Below are 13,389 nucleotides of genomic sequence, written 5' to 3' on the forward strand. Positions count from 1 at the left end.
AACGGGTATTGAAATTAGAAATTCTCTTGGTAATTTCTTAACATCTAATTTATCCATCCATGGTATGCTAATCACATTTTGCTTCTCAGTCAACTTTCGTGAATCTATACTTTGTCTCGCTATTTTCCTTGCTCCATAAGAGATTATAAACTTTACGAAGCATATAATTAGATTCCAATAGGTTCGTGGTACCAATTTCTTCCAAAGTTGGTCTAAAATGATTTGATAGCCCCGTTCTATTAATGTCCCTCTAAGGGTTAAGTATTGCACTTTATTCTTTCTAATCATTTCATGACCCTTCCACAACACTTCTTGTATCTTTTTATTTACTGTGATAACGTGTTGAACAATGTCTTCTTTTGGTTTGATTCTGTAATCTTGCACTTCTCTCATCATATTATCAACTTTCTCCCTTTGTGCTGAAGTTATTATCTCATCAGGCAATACCAAATATACTGTCATTTCTAGCAATATCTATAACATGCCAAATAAATTTCATAAATATTATCTAATCAACCTAAAACACATATAACAAATAAATTATATAAAAAATAAAACATTCTTTACATAACATAAATAGGCTTTTTAGGGTTTTTTACAAAATTAATATAAATCAACAATAATAATAACTAAAATAATTAGGATTTTTACTAACAATAACAACCAACAATCCTAATAATAGTTTTTACTAACAATAATAATAACTAACAATAATAATAAGGGTTTTTACTAACAATAATAATAAGGTTTTTACTAACAACAATAATAATAACTAACAATAATAACTAACAACAAAAACAATAATAATCAACAATAATAATAACAACAAAAACACAATAACAATATAAAATCCATTATTTTACAAAAATTATACATTTTCTTTTCTTTTTTTTTCCTTCTCCTTCTTTTTCTTCTCTTCTCCTTTTCTTTCTTTTTCTCTTCTTCTCCTTGCTGCTACTTCTTGCTTCCAGAGTTGCTGCTTCAGCTCTTATATTGGTTAAGTGCCGTCTCTGCCAGAGGCACAACCAGTGCCGCTTCTGGCACCCCCTCCATTCCTTTTTTTTTTCAAATTTTTGTATTTTTTTTAGACATAATTTTTTTTAGCAGAAAATGACAGAATGATGTCAAAGGTAAGGTGGTCACACCACTGCCATAGGCGGCACTACCCTAGATGTACCATTTTGGTACATAATTTTTTTGTTGTATTATTTTAATATATTTTTTTAATTTTTTTTATCTTATTTTAGTAAAAAAATCCCCCCAACAAGTAAGACCGATGACAAGCCTCTATCATGTTATCTAAGCCTTGCTCCTCAAGTACACTTCAATTTGAATAATAAAGAACGATTCAACCTTTTCACTCCACGTGACTATACTCTTTTAAAGGGTAAAGATATGACTTTTTACTTGTTCCCATGTACAACATTAATTGTTAGAGTACAAATATTTGGGTGGCCTATGTTGGCGCTTCACATCGCGAGGGTGCGAATTAGACTTAAGGATTTGGAAGAGTGAATGGGGTGAAGCCCTAACAGAGTTAGGGTTAGATATAAAGTTATTTATTGAAGAATGGAGACTGGGCATGGTTTCCAGCCACTTGAGTTCTTTTCCTTTGGGTACAATGATAATAAAGCAACGTGTGTTAACTTAGGACATTATTGGTGACTTGGATGAAATCAGTCAGAATCTATTGGATGTGAAGAAATGATAAATATTATCATAAGTTCTTCTAATACATATAGATTGTGTAAATCCTCCGAAATTTATGTTCGAGCTATGTTAAGAAGAAATGAGGGGGCTATGTATAACCAGTTTCTTTATGGTGATTGCCTATTCTAACTAGAAAGCTTAAAAGTAGATATATAACCATATTTATATTCATAAAAATAATAAAAAGTTATTAAAGTAATGCACGTGGATGCGTTCTTAGTAAGAATTTTCTATCATATTAAAATGGGCGTGCCTAATGGAAGCAAACAAATAAATTCAAAAAGAAAAGAAAAAAGAAAAGGCCAAGAGACCACAGTGTAGTGGAGACTAGAGAATCCAAGTTCTCATTGCACCGGCACCGCACATGACATGATGGAGTGTGAAATTATTTATTATTTCTGTCATTATGTTAACCTACTAAACTTGATTTATTTAGTCATTGGGCAATCACAACCGCTCTTCATTTGGTAAACCCTTTACAATAAGTTTCCCGAAAGCCGAGACTGCCTTGGACTGTCGGTATCAGATCACATTATATCATAATGATGATATTATTATTTTGTTTTGTTTACAGGCAGCTAATTTGGTATGGAGGCAGACAAGAAGGTCAAGAGACAGGGCCCATGGAGAGACTTGCTTCAGTTAAGTAGTTTAGGTGTGGAAATCAGGTGGACAGTACAGTTGCATACGTCTCCATCTCATCTGATTTTAACCACCTACCAAGGAACCTAATACCCACACTCTTCCTCCTCCACCTCCTCTCTCTCTCATTGATCTTCTTTCTTTGCCTTATTCTTGTTCAGTTTTTTTTTCTCTTCTCAGCCTTGCTTGTAATTCCTTGCATCGTTTTCTGCTATAAAATTATCACTTCCTATACTGAAAGACTTGCAACTTTCAAATCCATCTGTCTTTCTTTCACTCAACTTGTTATGAAGAGGGATCTGCACTCTCATTTGATTCTAAGGTACCGTACTCTCTCAACTTTTGAACTTTGTTTTAATTAGAGTTAGAGCCAAAAGGGTACCTAAATAAGCAATTTCTGCATTCAGGTTGCTTACATTATATAGAAAGACGATGGGTGGAAATGGGGTATTGTACCCAATTCTTGGATTTGCTTCATGTGTGGCTTTTATTTACATGTCTTTTGGCGACTTGAAGCTTAGTAGTCTCCCTAAGGGACTAAGTTTAAGTTTTGTGGAAAGGAATGGGAGTCGCTTCATTTTGGATGGTAAACCGTTATATGTAAATGGATGGAATTCATACTGGTTAATGGCTCATTCAATGGATGAAAATAGCAGGCGTAGGGTGAGTGCAATGCTGCAAGCTGGTGCAAAGATGGGTCTCACTGTTTGTAGAACTTGGGCCTTAAATGATGGAGGGTATGATGCTCTCCAGATTTCCCCTGGCCAGTTTGATGAGAGAGTTTTCCAGGTATTTTTAATCATCTACGCTTTTTTCTTTCAATCCATGATGATCAGCAACTTTACATTTTGGCAATTATGGCAGGCCTTGGATTATGTCATAGGGGAAGCAAGTCGACATGGGATTAGGTTGCTTCTTAGCTTAGTAAATAACTTGCAAGCATATGGTGGAAAGAAAATAGATGGGAGTATATATGGCGGAGTATCTGTATAATTTTCAGAAAAAAGTCTCCTTGTTGTAAACATGGTCATCCCTGGGTCTTGTTTCTACCTATGTAAGTATATAGCAGTGTTGAGGGTCCGTTCCTTCGGAGAAGTCTTCAAAGTATTGTCCAGTAGGTAGCCGACCCGGTCCCCCAACAACTGAAGTTATTGTCTCTCAAGGAGAGTTTTGTCTCCTGAAGAGGCTCTTGTCTCCTGTGCTTTGTCGAGAGCCAATGTGCCATGAACGGCTACCCCAAGGGACTGGTTCACAGAGCCAGGTCACCCACCAAGAGGCGACATGAGCGCCTCATCCTTGGTAGAGTGTTTGGCCCCCTGACCTATGGCATATAGGTCACATGTTGGGAGAATGGCAGAGCACAGGAGACAAAACCCTTCCAGGGACAATACTTTTGGTTGTTGAGGTCCGACCAACTGTGTGACAGATGACACTTCGAAGACTAATCCCAAAAGAGCTGACCAACCCTCAACAAGCAGAGATATGGTTCTTCGGGAATAAGGTTGAGAAATAGGGCAACTAATGGTATGCTATGAAATTTGAGAGGAAAATATAGTTTCTTCTAAGCTGCAATGCTTTCTTACTTGATCTATTTCATTTCCCCAGACTGTCCTAACAAGGAAGAACACCATCACTGGAATTGAATATCGGAACGATCCAACCATCTTTGCTTGGGAGTTAATAAACGAACCCCGTTGCATGTCTGATCCTTCTGGGGATACTCTTCAAGTAAGTTATGACATCTTACACTATCAAGTAACAAAAAAAGAGAGGGCAAAGCTCAACTCTAGGGACTTCCTTGAAACTGAAACACAACTTCATTTTCTTTACTACATAATTTTATCTTCTTCTTTGGAAGAACAGAGGCCTATAAAAGCTTTTTATGACAATTGCAGGAATGGATAGAAGAGATGACAGGTTTTATAAAATCAATAGACAAAAATCATCTATTGACCATTGGTCTGGAAGGATTCTATGGTCCTAAAAGCCCCAAGAAGTCAGCTCTGAATCCAGGGGAGTGGGCATCAACCCTTGGATCTGATTTTGTCCGCAACTCCAACATTACAAATGTCGATTTTACCTTTGTCATATATATCCTGACCATTGGTAAGCACCATTCACTAACTATTTACAAAAATCGAAAAGGTTTCAGTATGCATGCAAAAGAAGAATCTATTATATAAATCTGTGGTACCAGATTACAGAATGAAGCCTGGATTATTATCATATAGGGTGCTAAAGCATGGATAATGATAAACCTTGATGGCTATGTATGAGCTATCAAGTCTATCAAGTTGTGAAGCTAGTTTCATTCCTGCCTTTTACAAATGAACTTTGCTTGAAATTTTTCATTTTACAAATTGGCTATTATCCATAGTTTGATAAAAAAAAACTGTTTACTGATATTTGTTTGAATTGCCTGAGGTCTAGTTTTTCTCTTATTTCTTCAATAAGCATCTCCATGGTTAATCTAATCTTGTTTGGCAGGTTTCATGATCTAGGATTTTAAGAAAAACAAAGGTATGTTTCCAAGTGGGTGCGGTCGCACATTGAAGATTGTGACAAAGAACTGAAGAAGCCTGTTATGTTCACAGAATACGGCTTGTCAAATCAGAACAAAGACGTCCAGGCATCCCAGAGAGAGCAGTTTTATAGGACTATTTTAGACCTCAACTATAAATCTGCTAAGAAGAAAGGGTCTGGGGTGGGTGCTTTAGTCTGGCAATTCCTTGTTGAAGGAATGGAAGAGTACAACGATGATTTCGGGCTTGTGCCGTGGGAAACCCCATCTATTCACAAACTCACAATACAACAGTCCTGCAGATTGGCCAGAATTCAAGGACTTAATCAACAAACTGGTAACTTGAAACAACTGTGTTCCTAGAGATACTAGGTGAGAAACCTCACTTGTATAACCATTTTTTATTTTTATTGTTTTTTCTTTCTCATCACCATACTTGAAATTACATTTTCCAACCAACGGTATAGTTTTAGGAAGAATTCTAGGAATTGCTAGGGTTCAAAATTCATGCTGAATGCTTTGTTTGTCAAGTAGATGATGCAATTATTTCAATGTCTCGTTAAGACAGATCAAGAAGTACTTAAATGAAACATGATATGAATAAACAAATAGCTGCATTTTTTGTTCTGATAAAAGAATAACAAACAATTTCTACCACCTTACAATCAACACAACCACTAAAGCTATACTCCCTTTCAAAACTGAAGAACTAGAAGCTGGCAATTAAGAAGCAACTCTAGTTCAAAATGGAACTAATGGCGACCACATTTCAAAACAGAAATGTTGCCAATCAACTTGAACATAAAGATTTCATGCTGAACACGGCAAATTCGGCAATCGTAGCATCACTGAGTCTTCAAAATTCCATCTAAAAACCATTCACAAGCAATTCAAATAAATCGCTGCAGGCTCATTTGTTTATAAAGGATATCCAGTGGAAATAGCAACTTCAACAAGCATCCATCACAATTTCTTCCAAAACTTACTTTTTAACTCGTCAACCATCCCCCAATAGCCCCATGGCCTGGTAAACTTGAAAGACAATTGCATTATTATGCAAAGCCACACTATTTCATTTCAGACTCTTAAGATTCCTTCTACAAAGGCAATGCATGGCCAGGAATCATACAGTAGAATTTTAATAGCAAAAAGGCTGCAAAAACTTTACTACTCGCCACAAGAACGAAACACCTAAAACTCTGGAAACCCCTCATCTCCAATAAAACATTACCTGCACCGTTATAATCAGTCAAATTCAAAACATAACCCAACTAATTCCAATAAATCAAAGTATGAAACTAAGAGGGTGAACATGAATATGAACCAAGAAGACCAAAATAGGTTGGCTATCAAAACTTCCAAGTCCTATAATTAGAACCAACTTGAGGAGAATACAAGAGCAAAAGCCATGGCTAATATACATAATAACAGTGAAAGTTAACAAATTAGACAGTTCACTAGAATTCAGAGTTCTAAAAACAGTTAATAGAAAGGAAGTAAATAACCAGGTACCAGAATAATTAAAATATGTCAGGGCAAAAGCAAACCATGAACCAGACTAGTAAGTGCTGATAAATTACCACAAATTATATGTCCCCGGATTTTTTCCCGGTAACAATCTGGAAGATCCTTAAACCCCTGCTAAATGCTTCATTAAATAAGATTCTTGTCTGCATTGACTGACATCCAGGCATCCAAGACAAAAATGCCACTGGGGCCATAACAATAACGCCAAACAGTATATCATATAGCCGAGCCACATAAACCACTGAATCCCAAAGCCTGGTCGACTGCACTAAGGGCCGAAGTACTTGCGCAATAGATAGAAGTCCCCAGCCAGTGGGAATAAAAGCCAATAAACTGGTGAAAACGTCAGAAAATTTAAATGCCGTAAACTGAAGCAGCACAACAATAACAAGGATTCCAACAATGGTTACAAGGAACTGAACAAGCCGAAAATATATGTGTTCCTTAGCTGCATATTTGTCCCGAGCATATGAGATAAGCAGAAAAATTCCAAATGCCACAAAAATGTATATCCAAGACAGTAAGTATACAACAAAACTAGTACTATTAGCAGCAATACCTAGATGGTGTACAATCCCATACTGGAAAAAGAAGAATCGAAGGTCTAAAAGTATCTCTACTCGCTTTCCCCAGGGGCTAGTTGTCCTTAGATGTTCCTGCTCCTCATACCACCATCTCTCCCAGCTCTGTTCAGCCTTTGCAAACAGACTACCATCGTACCATATCCAGTTCATAAATTCATCAAAGTCATAAACAGTCTTTAACCAATCAAAACCAGAAGGATTGAATACAAAGGGTGCCATAATCCATGATATGACCAGAAACCAACTGGAGATAGTCATAGCTATGTAAACAAGTGTGTCCTTAGCTAAAGGACTGTAAGATGCATAAACTGTAAGTATTAGACCAAGCTCAATAGCCTTTATAAAATGGCTGCGAGCATACAACCTGTAATTTTCTGAAAAACTCTTGTGCTGCACAACAAAACCGCGGCCAGTTGCCCGGTACTTGGCACCACCATGAAGGACAGTCCGGCCAAAGAAATGAGTGCGGGTTCCCATGGAAAATGTGTAGAAAACGGATGAAAGTTGAAGCTGCATTGTCAAGAAATCCCAGATAGCTTGAAGGAATCCATGTTCAAGGGAATTCTCCACTATCATTGGAAGGGCAGTAAAAAGTCCAAGTTGGATGATAAATTGTTGATTCAAGATGGCACCAAGAGCTTTATTATTGTTGCTGTTAGCCAGGGCAGCCTTCTCAACACCGCTAAGAGCTAGATAAAGTCGGCTCCACAGAAAAACATATACAGTAAGAACGACCATCATCGTATTGAAGAAAAAGCCTACTGTAGTATAAAAGAATGATAACATCCGGAAGAAGTCCAGTCTATGACCTAGCCGATAGACATCTCTACTGAGAACTTGCTCACCATTCCCACTAGCAACCTTGGCTTCAAACATAGATATTTGATTCAACCCAACATCCCTTCCTTTGCCGACCTGGATGTATTCATGATGTGTGACATTGCCACCTCGCAAAGTACAATTAAAGCCAGCAAAAATGTCCTCACTAATATTAATTACTCTGGAAGCTTTACTGATCCCACCACGAGTCAAAAACCAAAACCTGTCAAAGATATCTGGATGGCCATAATGCATTCGAATTTTCAGAGGATTTGCCAAGACACGCTGTCCCAAAGTGACAAAACTTGTTTCTTGAGCTGACATAAACCAAGCAAGTGATGAAACAGATCCGGTAAAAATATGTTCCCTGACACCCAAGATTGTTGGCTTTCGTATCCCATAGTATCGCCCATATTCCTCCAAGAGATTGCGTATTTTCAGTGCCTCCTCAAAATAGCTGTCTTGGTTCATATCAATAGTTTGAACAGCATCACCACGGGTGAAGATAAGGGCATGGTTTTGATTCTCCGGTTTGCCCTCTCCAAGCCTCAATGGACCAGGCAATTTGACACGATAAATCTCCACCTCCTTCTGTAATTGCTGATCGTATTTCACAAGAACAGAGTAATACTCTTTCTCATCCCTCCCTGTGGAAACTTCATCAACATAGGCAACTCGAAGGGCTTCATTGTGTTTCATCAGATATAGGATTTCCTCAGCACGTGGATCCTTCTTGGCCTTCTGAGCCCCATAAATCTGGCAGGCAATCACATACGTGTATTTCATCGAAGAGGTTACCTGCTCATGGCCTTTGAATAAGAAACCTGTACTTGCCCTGCTTAAACTGCTGGGAGAAGGTGACCTCTCAGGATTTAAACTATCCAAACCAACATCTCTCCCCATAGAACCAAGCTCCCGTACCCCTTCTTTAATATCCATCTCTGATGCAGAATCAAGGAAAGCCAGTAACTTAAGAGCTCTAAAATAATACATCATTCCTCTGACAGTGCGCGAAAGTGTCTGTCCTCTGTAAGATGCCCAAAGCCTTAGATCTCTCATCTTGGTTGTCCATATCTCCTCATCCTTTACCATTCCCTCTCGCCGCATTCTTTCCATGAAATTTTTCCATTCATCATCATATATGGTCTGCAAATAATATAGGATGGAAATCCCATCTTCGTTTTCAGTTACGAGCTGTTCTTTGTTATAGAGCACCTCTTCATTGTAGTAAGGGGTGAGGACACTAAAGGCCATCATCTTCTCTACTTGGGGAGCATGAGGCATTTTCATAAAAAGCGAATTGCTAAAGAATGCAATTCTACGTCTAGCCTCAATATTAGCTGGAATATTCTGAACAGAATCCCTGGAGGTAAGAATTGTAAGCAATCGCCTAGCCTGCCGATAGAACTTCTCGTTGCTGGGGTCTGGCAACTTAACAGCATTCCCAAATAGCAGTCCTGCCATCACGGCAGGATCACGAGGTGCTAATCCATCCTCCCTCAGCTGTTCAACTGTCCTCTTGTCTCTGATAAAATCACGGACAACAATCTCATAAAGGGCCTGCAAGGTATTGACCACCCGGTTCACATCCTTCTTGGGCTTAGTCAATATCTGAACAATTTTTATCAGCTTCATATGAATCTGTGGTAGCACAGTCATTTTAAATGTCTTGATGAACTTCTCGATCTCAATAGAATGATCAATTTCTTGAAACATAGCAGAGAGGATGGAATGCTCCTCAGACTGGACATTGAGGATTTCAAACATCATGTGCTTGACACTGTCATAAGCTTCGATCACAGCACAACGCCTGTATTCATTCTTGCATATTTTACTCCAAAGCAACTTATCAGGAGCATCGACCAACTCTTTTGACTCGCTGAGAGCAAGCAACAGCTCATTGCATAGCAAAAAACATGGCCAGCAGATAACCCTGACATTCCAAGCATTATGGGGCAACTCTAGCAGCTCAACTTCTAGATCAGAGATAATATCTTCTTCCCTGAAAGTGGTAATTATCTCATTCCATATCAAGGCAAACTTGTGAGCCCCAACCTGGTTTGATTCAAGCTTCTTATAAGGTTTCCCGAACCCATATCTCAGCTTCAACCGGTGAATAGCATCTTTAATCTTGGCCTTAAACGATCCTCTGGCAGTCAGTAACTGCTCTTCAGGCATCAGATTGAACTGAATTGCACTGGCGAAGAACTGAAACCTCAAACTCAACTGCTGGATGTTTCTAATCTCACCTAAGTGCTGGAATAACCCCACTCCTGCTCCCACAAAGGAGGAATAAATTGAATACCATATCTGGATATCCATCAAGTAAATAAACACTACAGGCAACCACAACAACCCCACAGCCAATTTGTTACGGCCACGATATGGCTCATCCCAGTCATATTCCTCCTCCATAAGGTCCATTAATTGTTTGGTCGGTTTAATCATGGGTTCAATCTGCAAGAAGTAACTAAAGGCAAATTTTGTAGCTAACAGCACCGCCCAGAACAGAGTATACCTAACATTATCAAAGAGCCCTTCCCTCAGTCCCCGACCAACAAAACTCTTACTCTGAAACCACCAAGTCATGAGATAACATATTATCCAATTCGACTCCTCGATAAAGTTCCTAATCCAAGGAAGCACAAACAAAGCCAACGCTAGTACCTCCGGTAACACAAAAACAAATGCAACTTGTAGACAAAGGAACACCCGCCTATTAGCCTCCTCGCTCCACGTTTTATCTTTGTTTCTCTGCACCCAGATCCTTCTATAAAGAACTGCGAAAAGCATGATCCAGGCCAAAGCTACCACCACCTTTAACAGCATCCTAAGGCCAAGCCCCAGTTTTGCAAAAGAAACACGGCGACACTGCATCCCTGCATCTAATAAAGCCTGCAGAAACCTCAACCCACTCCAGGTAACAAACACTGTCAAAATCCTAACCTGAACATCCCTAACTTTCAATGCCTGCCACGGATACTCCTCCCCTTCCCAAGCCACAAGAATCGCCGCCTGAAGAAACAAAAATAGCATCACCCAAAGCCTATCAAAACTCCTGTAAATATTGAAAAACGACCTTCGCTCCACGAACCCAGTTTTCCCAACACGTTTTCTCTTACTGGAAGTAACAAAAAATTTACACCCCGCGTCAATCGGCCACTTGAGTTTATGAAAACATCTCCGACCCCAAAAGTACTCATTCAAATCATCATAATTCCTCCAAGCATGATGCGGTGCCGTTCCGTTCTTGCTACACTCAACTTCCATCTTTACTGTCTCGTATATCGGCTTCACAACACAGTTCAAAAACCCGTTTTCTCCCAATGTCGAAGGCATAGCAGGCTGACCGGTGTTCTGGTCGATATAATCTTCGAGAATCCTGTTTAATTCCATGGCCATGTTATGGAAGATATAGCAAATGCATTCAGGCATAAAACGGAGATTCGCAGATTCACCCCAGATCAGCAAATAAAGGCCGACGTAAAGTAAGTCATGGCGGTGATCAGAGTGAGAGCTGCGGCTGAACCATATGTTGGATTTCTTGCCCAAATAAGAGCACCAGTTAGTGTAGTTTTTGAGGAGTTTTCGGAGGAAAGTACGGAGGACGCCAACGTCGAGGACGTCAATGTTGTCGGGAGGAGGGGAGAGGCGCATCTGCGCATTGGCGAGGTGGAGGATCAGATGTTCCCTCTGGTTCTTGACGTTGTCGCGTTGGAAACCAAAGAAGAGAGCCAGCCAGTCTAGGAGGTCCATAGTTGGCAGTTGAGCCTGAGGTGGCATTCTTAGATTTCCGACGGTGCGTAGAGCAGCAATAGCGGCACGTACTTCGGGGAAACGGAGGGAAGGGTGGTTGAAGAGGAGGTTGTGGAGGGGGATTATGTTGTAAGGTTCATCTTCAGGTGGAGCTGAGCCCGACTGAGTGGCGGGACGCATTGCATTTGTTGGGAGATGGCGGGTTTATGTTTGCAGTTTGCTTTCCTTTTATGGAAACCGGAAAACTGATAAAATTAGGAAGGTTTTTTTTCTTTTAAAAATTTTGAAAAGGCCTGGGCAGGTAGTATTGTTATTGAATGCGTGTCATCTTCTGAGCTCAGCGCTCTCGGGTCCTACTCCTAAGTCCTTGGCTTGGCACTTGCATTTTGACTGACTCCACCTTGATGTTCGCTTTTAAAATGCAGGGAACCCATTAGCCCATGCCCCCACGTCTCTTTATACCAAGCCAATATCTGAATATTAAAATATATTACCATTAACATAATAGAGAAAAGGTTGTATGAAAGAGTAGCTTCACGTCTATTATATATTTTTTTTTATTTAATAATATTTTAATATTTTTTTCATGGCATTCATCTATAATTTAAAAAAAAAAATTTACTCTGAACCTTAAATTGTGAATTCGAACCTAAGAATTGTAAATTCAAACCCAAACTTGAATCTCGAATCTTAAACTCAAAAAATATTTTTTTCAATAATATAATGATATTTCAATAATTTTTTTATGTCATTGATACATAATTTTAGAAAATTTTTACCCTAAACATTGAACCTTGAATTGTGAACTCGAACTTGAACCTTGAACTGTGAATTCGAACCCAAACTCGAACCTTGAACCCTAAATCTAAACCAAAAATTCAAAACTTTGAATCCTAAACCTTGAATTTGACATTTTGATTTAGGATTGAGGATTTAGTCCGTGTTTTGAGTTTAGGTTTATGGTTTAAAATTCAAGTTTAGGGTTTAGGGTTCATAGTTCTGGTTAAAAAAATCACCAAAATTATGTATTAATGACATGGAGAAATTGTTGAATTATCATTAAATAATTAAAAAGGGATACAGGATAACATGACGCCCCTGTTTCATACAATCTTTTCTCCAACATAGTAATACAATATTATTACTTTTATCGTTATTGATATAGATATTTGTGAACTTAGTTTTAATGCACTATCATTAAATTATGAAGTGAAAATATCCCAACTATTTTATTATTTATACTAGCTTTTATGGATCCCCACTTTCCGTTTGACTCACGGTCTTGGTAGAAGATTTTGACCATCCATTTTCTTTTGGAAAACCTAAGTCACCCGTTCTTAAAGATAATCCACTCTTAAGATAATCCACCTACTTGGAGAATATCCTTACAAAGACTTACTTTTTAGGTGTAAACACTCTTCAAGTGTAAATACGCCTCTAAAGACCATTACGCCGCACCTGAACATAATAACCTTTTACTCTCATAATAGAATAGGGCCTCTATGCACGTCTTGCATGCATTCTTTAATGGCAACCTTTTTGCAACAACTTATCACATCACACTAGCAAATAATAGGAACTCTTTTATAAATACTCTCCTTAACGATGAGAAGGGGATCTTTTGGCCTCATTAGCAAGCTTTGAACACTTATCCTCTTCAATATTTTCCTCAACTTTTTGCCTATCATTTGTCTCTTTCGACTCTCCACCTTTCAAGGTGAACCGACCTCCTTAACACTACCATGGTGCCCTCCTTGTCTTCCTTATTGCTGTAAACTGTACCAACACTTACAATATAAATTTTATAACTTAAACTTATATATTAAAAAC

The 13,389-nt window shown here is 38.6% G+C and overlaps 2 protein-coding genes and 1 non-coding gene across 3 annotated transcripts; 1 reads left to right on the plus strand and 2 right to left on the minus strand.

Moving 5' to 3' along the window:
- Positions 1–2,016: 2,016 nt before the first annotated feature.
- LOC108461321 (mannan endo-1,4-beta-mannosidase 2) lies at positions 2,017–5,352 on the plus strand. Its single transcript, XM_017761131.2, is given in 7 exon segments — positions 2,017–2,674; positions 2,760–3,141; positions 3,217–3,420; positions 3,958–4,080; positions 4,248–4,431; positions 4,434–4,458; positions 4,840–5,352. Coding segments are annotated over 7 exon segments (1,359 nt in total). The 5' UTR covers positions 2,017–2,639; the 3' UTR covers positions 5,246–5,352.
- Positions 5,353–5,450: 98 nt separating this feature from the next.
- Positions 5,451–12,006, minus strand: LOC108462482 (callose synthase 12-like). Its single transcript, XM_017762424.2, has 2 exons — positions 6,454–12,006; positions 5,451–6,104 (listed from the first exon to the last, which is right to left on the minus strand). The coding sequence occupies exon 1, from the start codon at positions 11,737–11,739 to the stop codon at positions 6,460–6,462; it is 5,280 nt and encodes a 1,759-aa protein (XP_017617913.1). The 5' UTR covers positions 11,740–12,006; the 3' UTR covers positions 5,451–6,104; positions 6,454–6,459.
- Positions 8,730–8,810, minus strand: LOC128287264 (small nucleolar RNA J33). The gene has a single exon (XR_008277959.1). It is a non-coding gene; the product is annotated as a small nucleolar RNA J33 (small nucleolar RNA).
- Positions 12,007–13,389: the final 1,383 nt, after the last annotated feature.

Source organism: Gossypium arboreum, chromosome 13, assembly GCF_025698485.1.
Source record: "Gossypium arboreum isolate Shixiya-1 chromosome 13, ASM2569848v2, whole genome shotgun sequence".
Taxonomy (NCBI): domain Eukaryota; kingdom Viridiplantae; phylum Streptophyta; class Magnoliopsida; order Malvales; family Malvaceae; genus Gossypium; species Gossypium arboreum.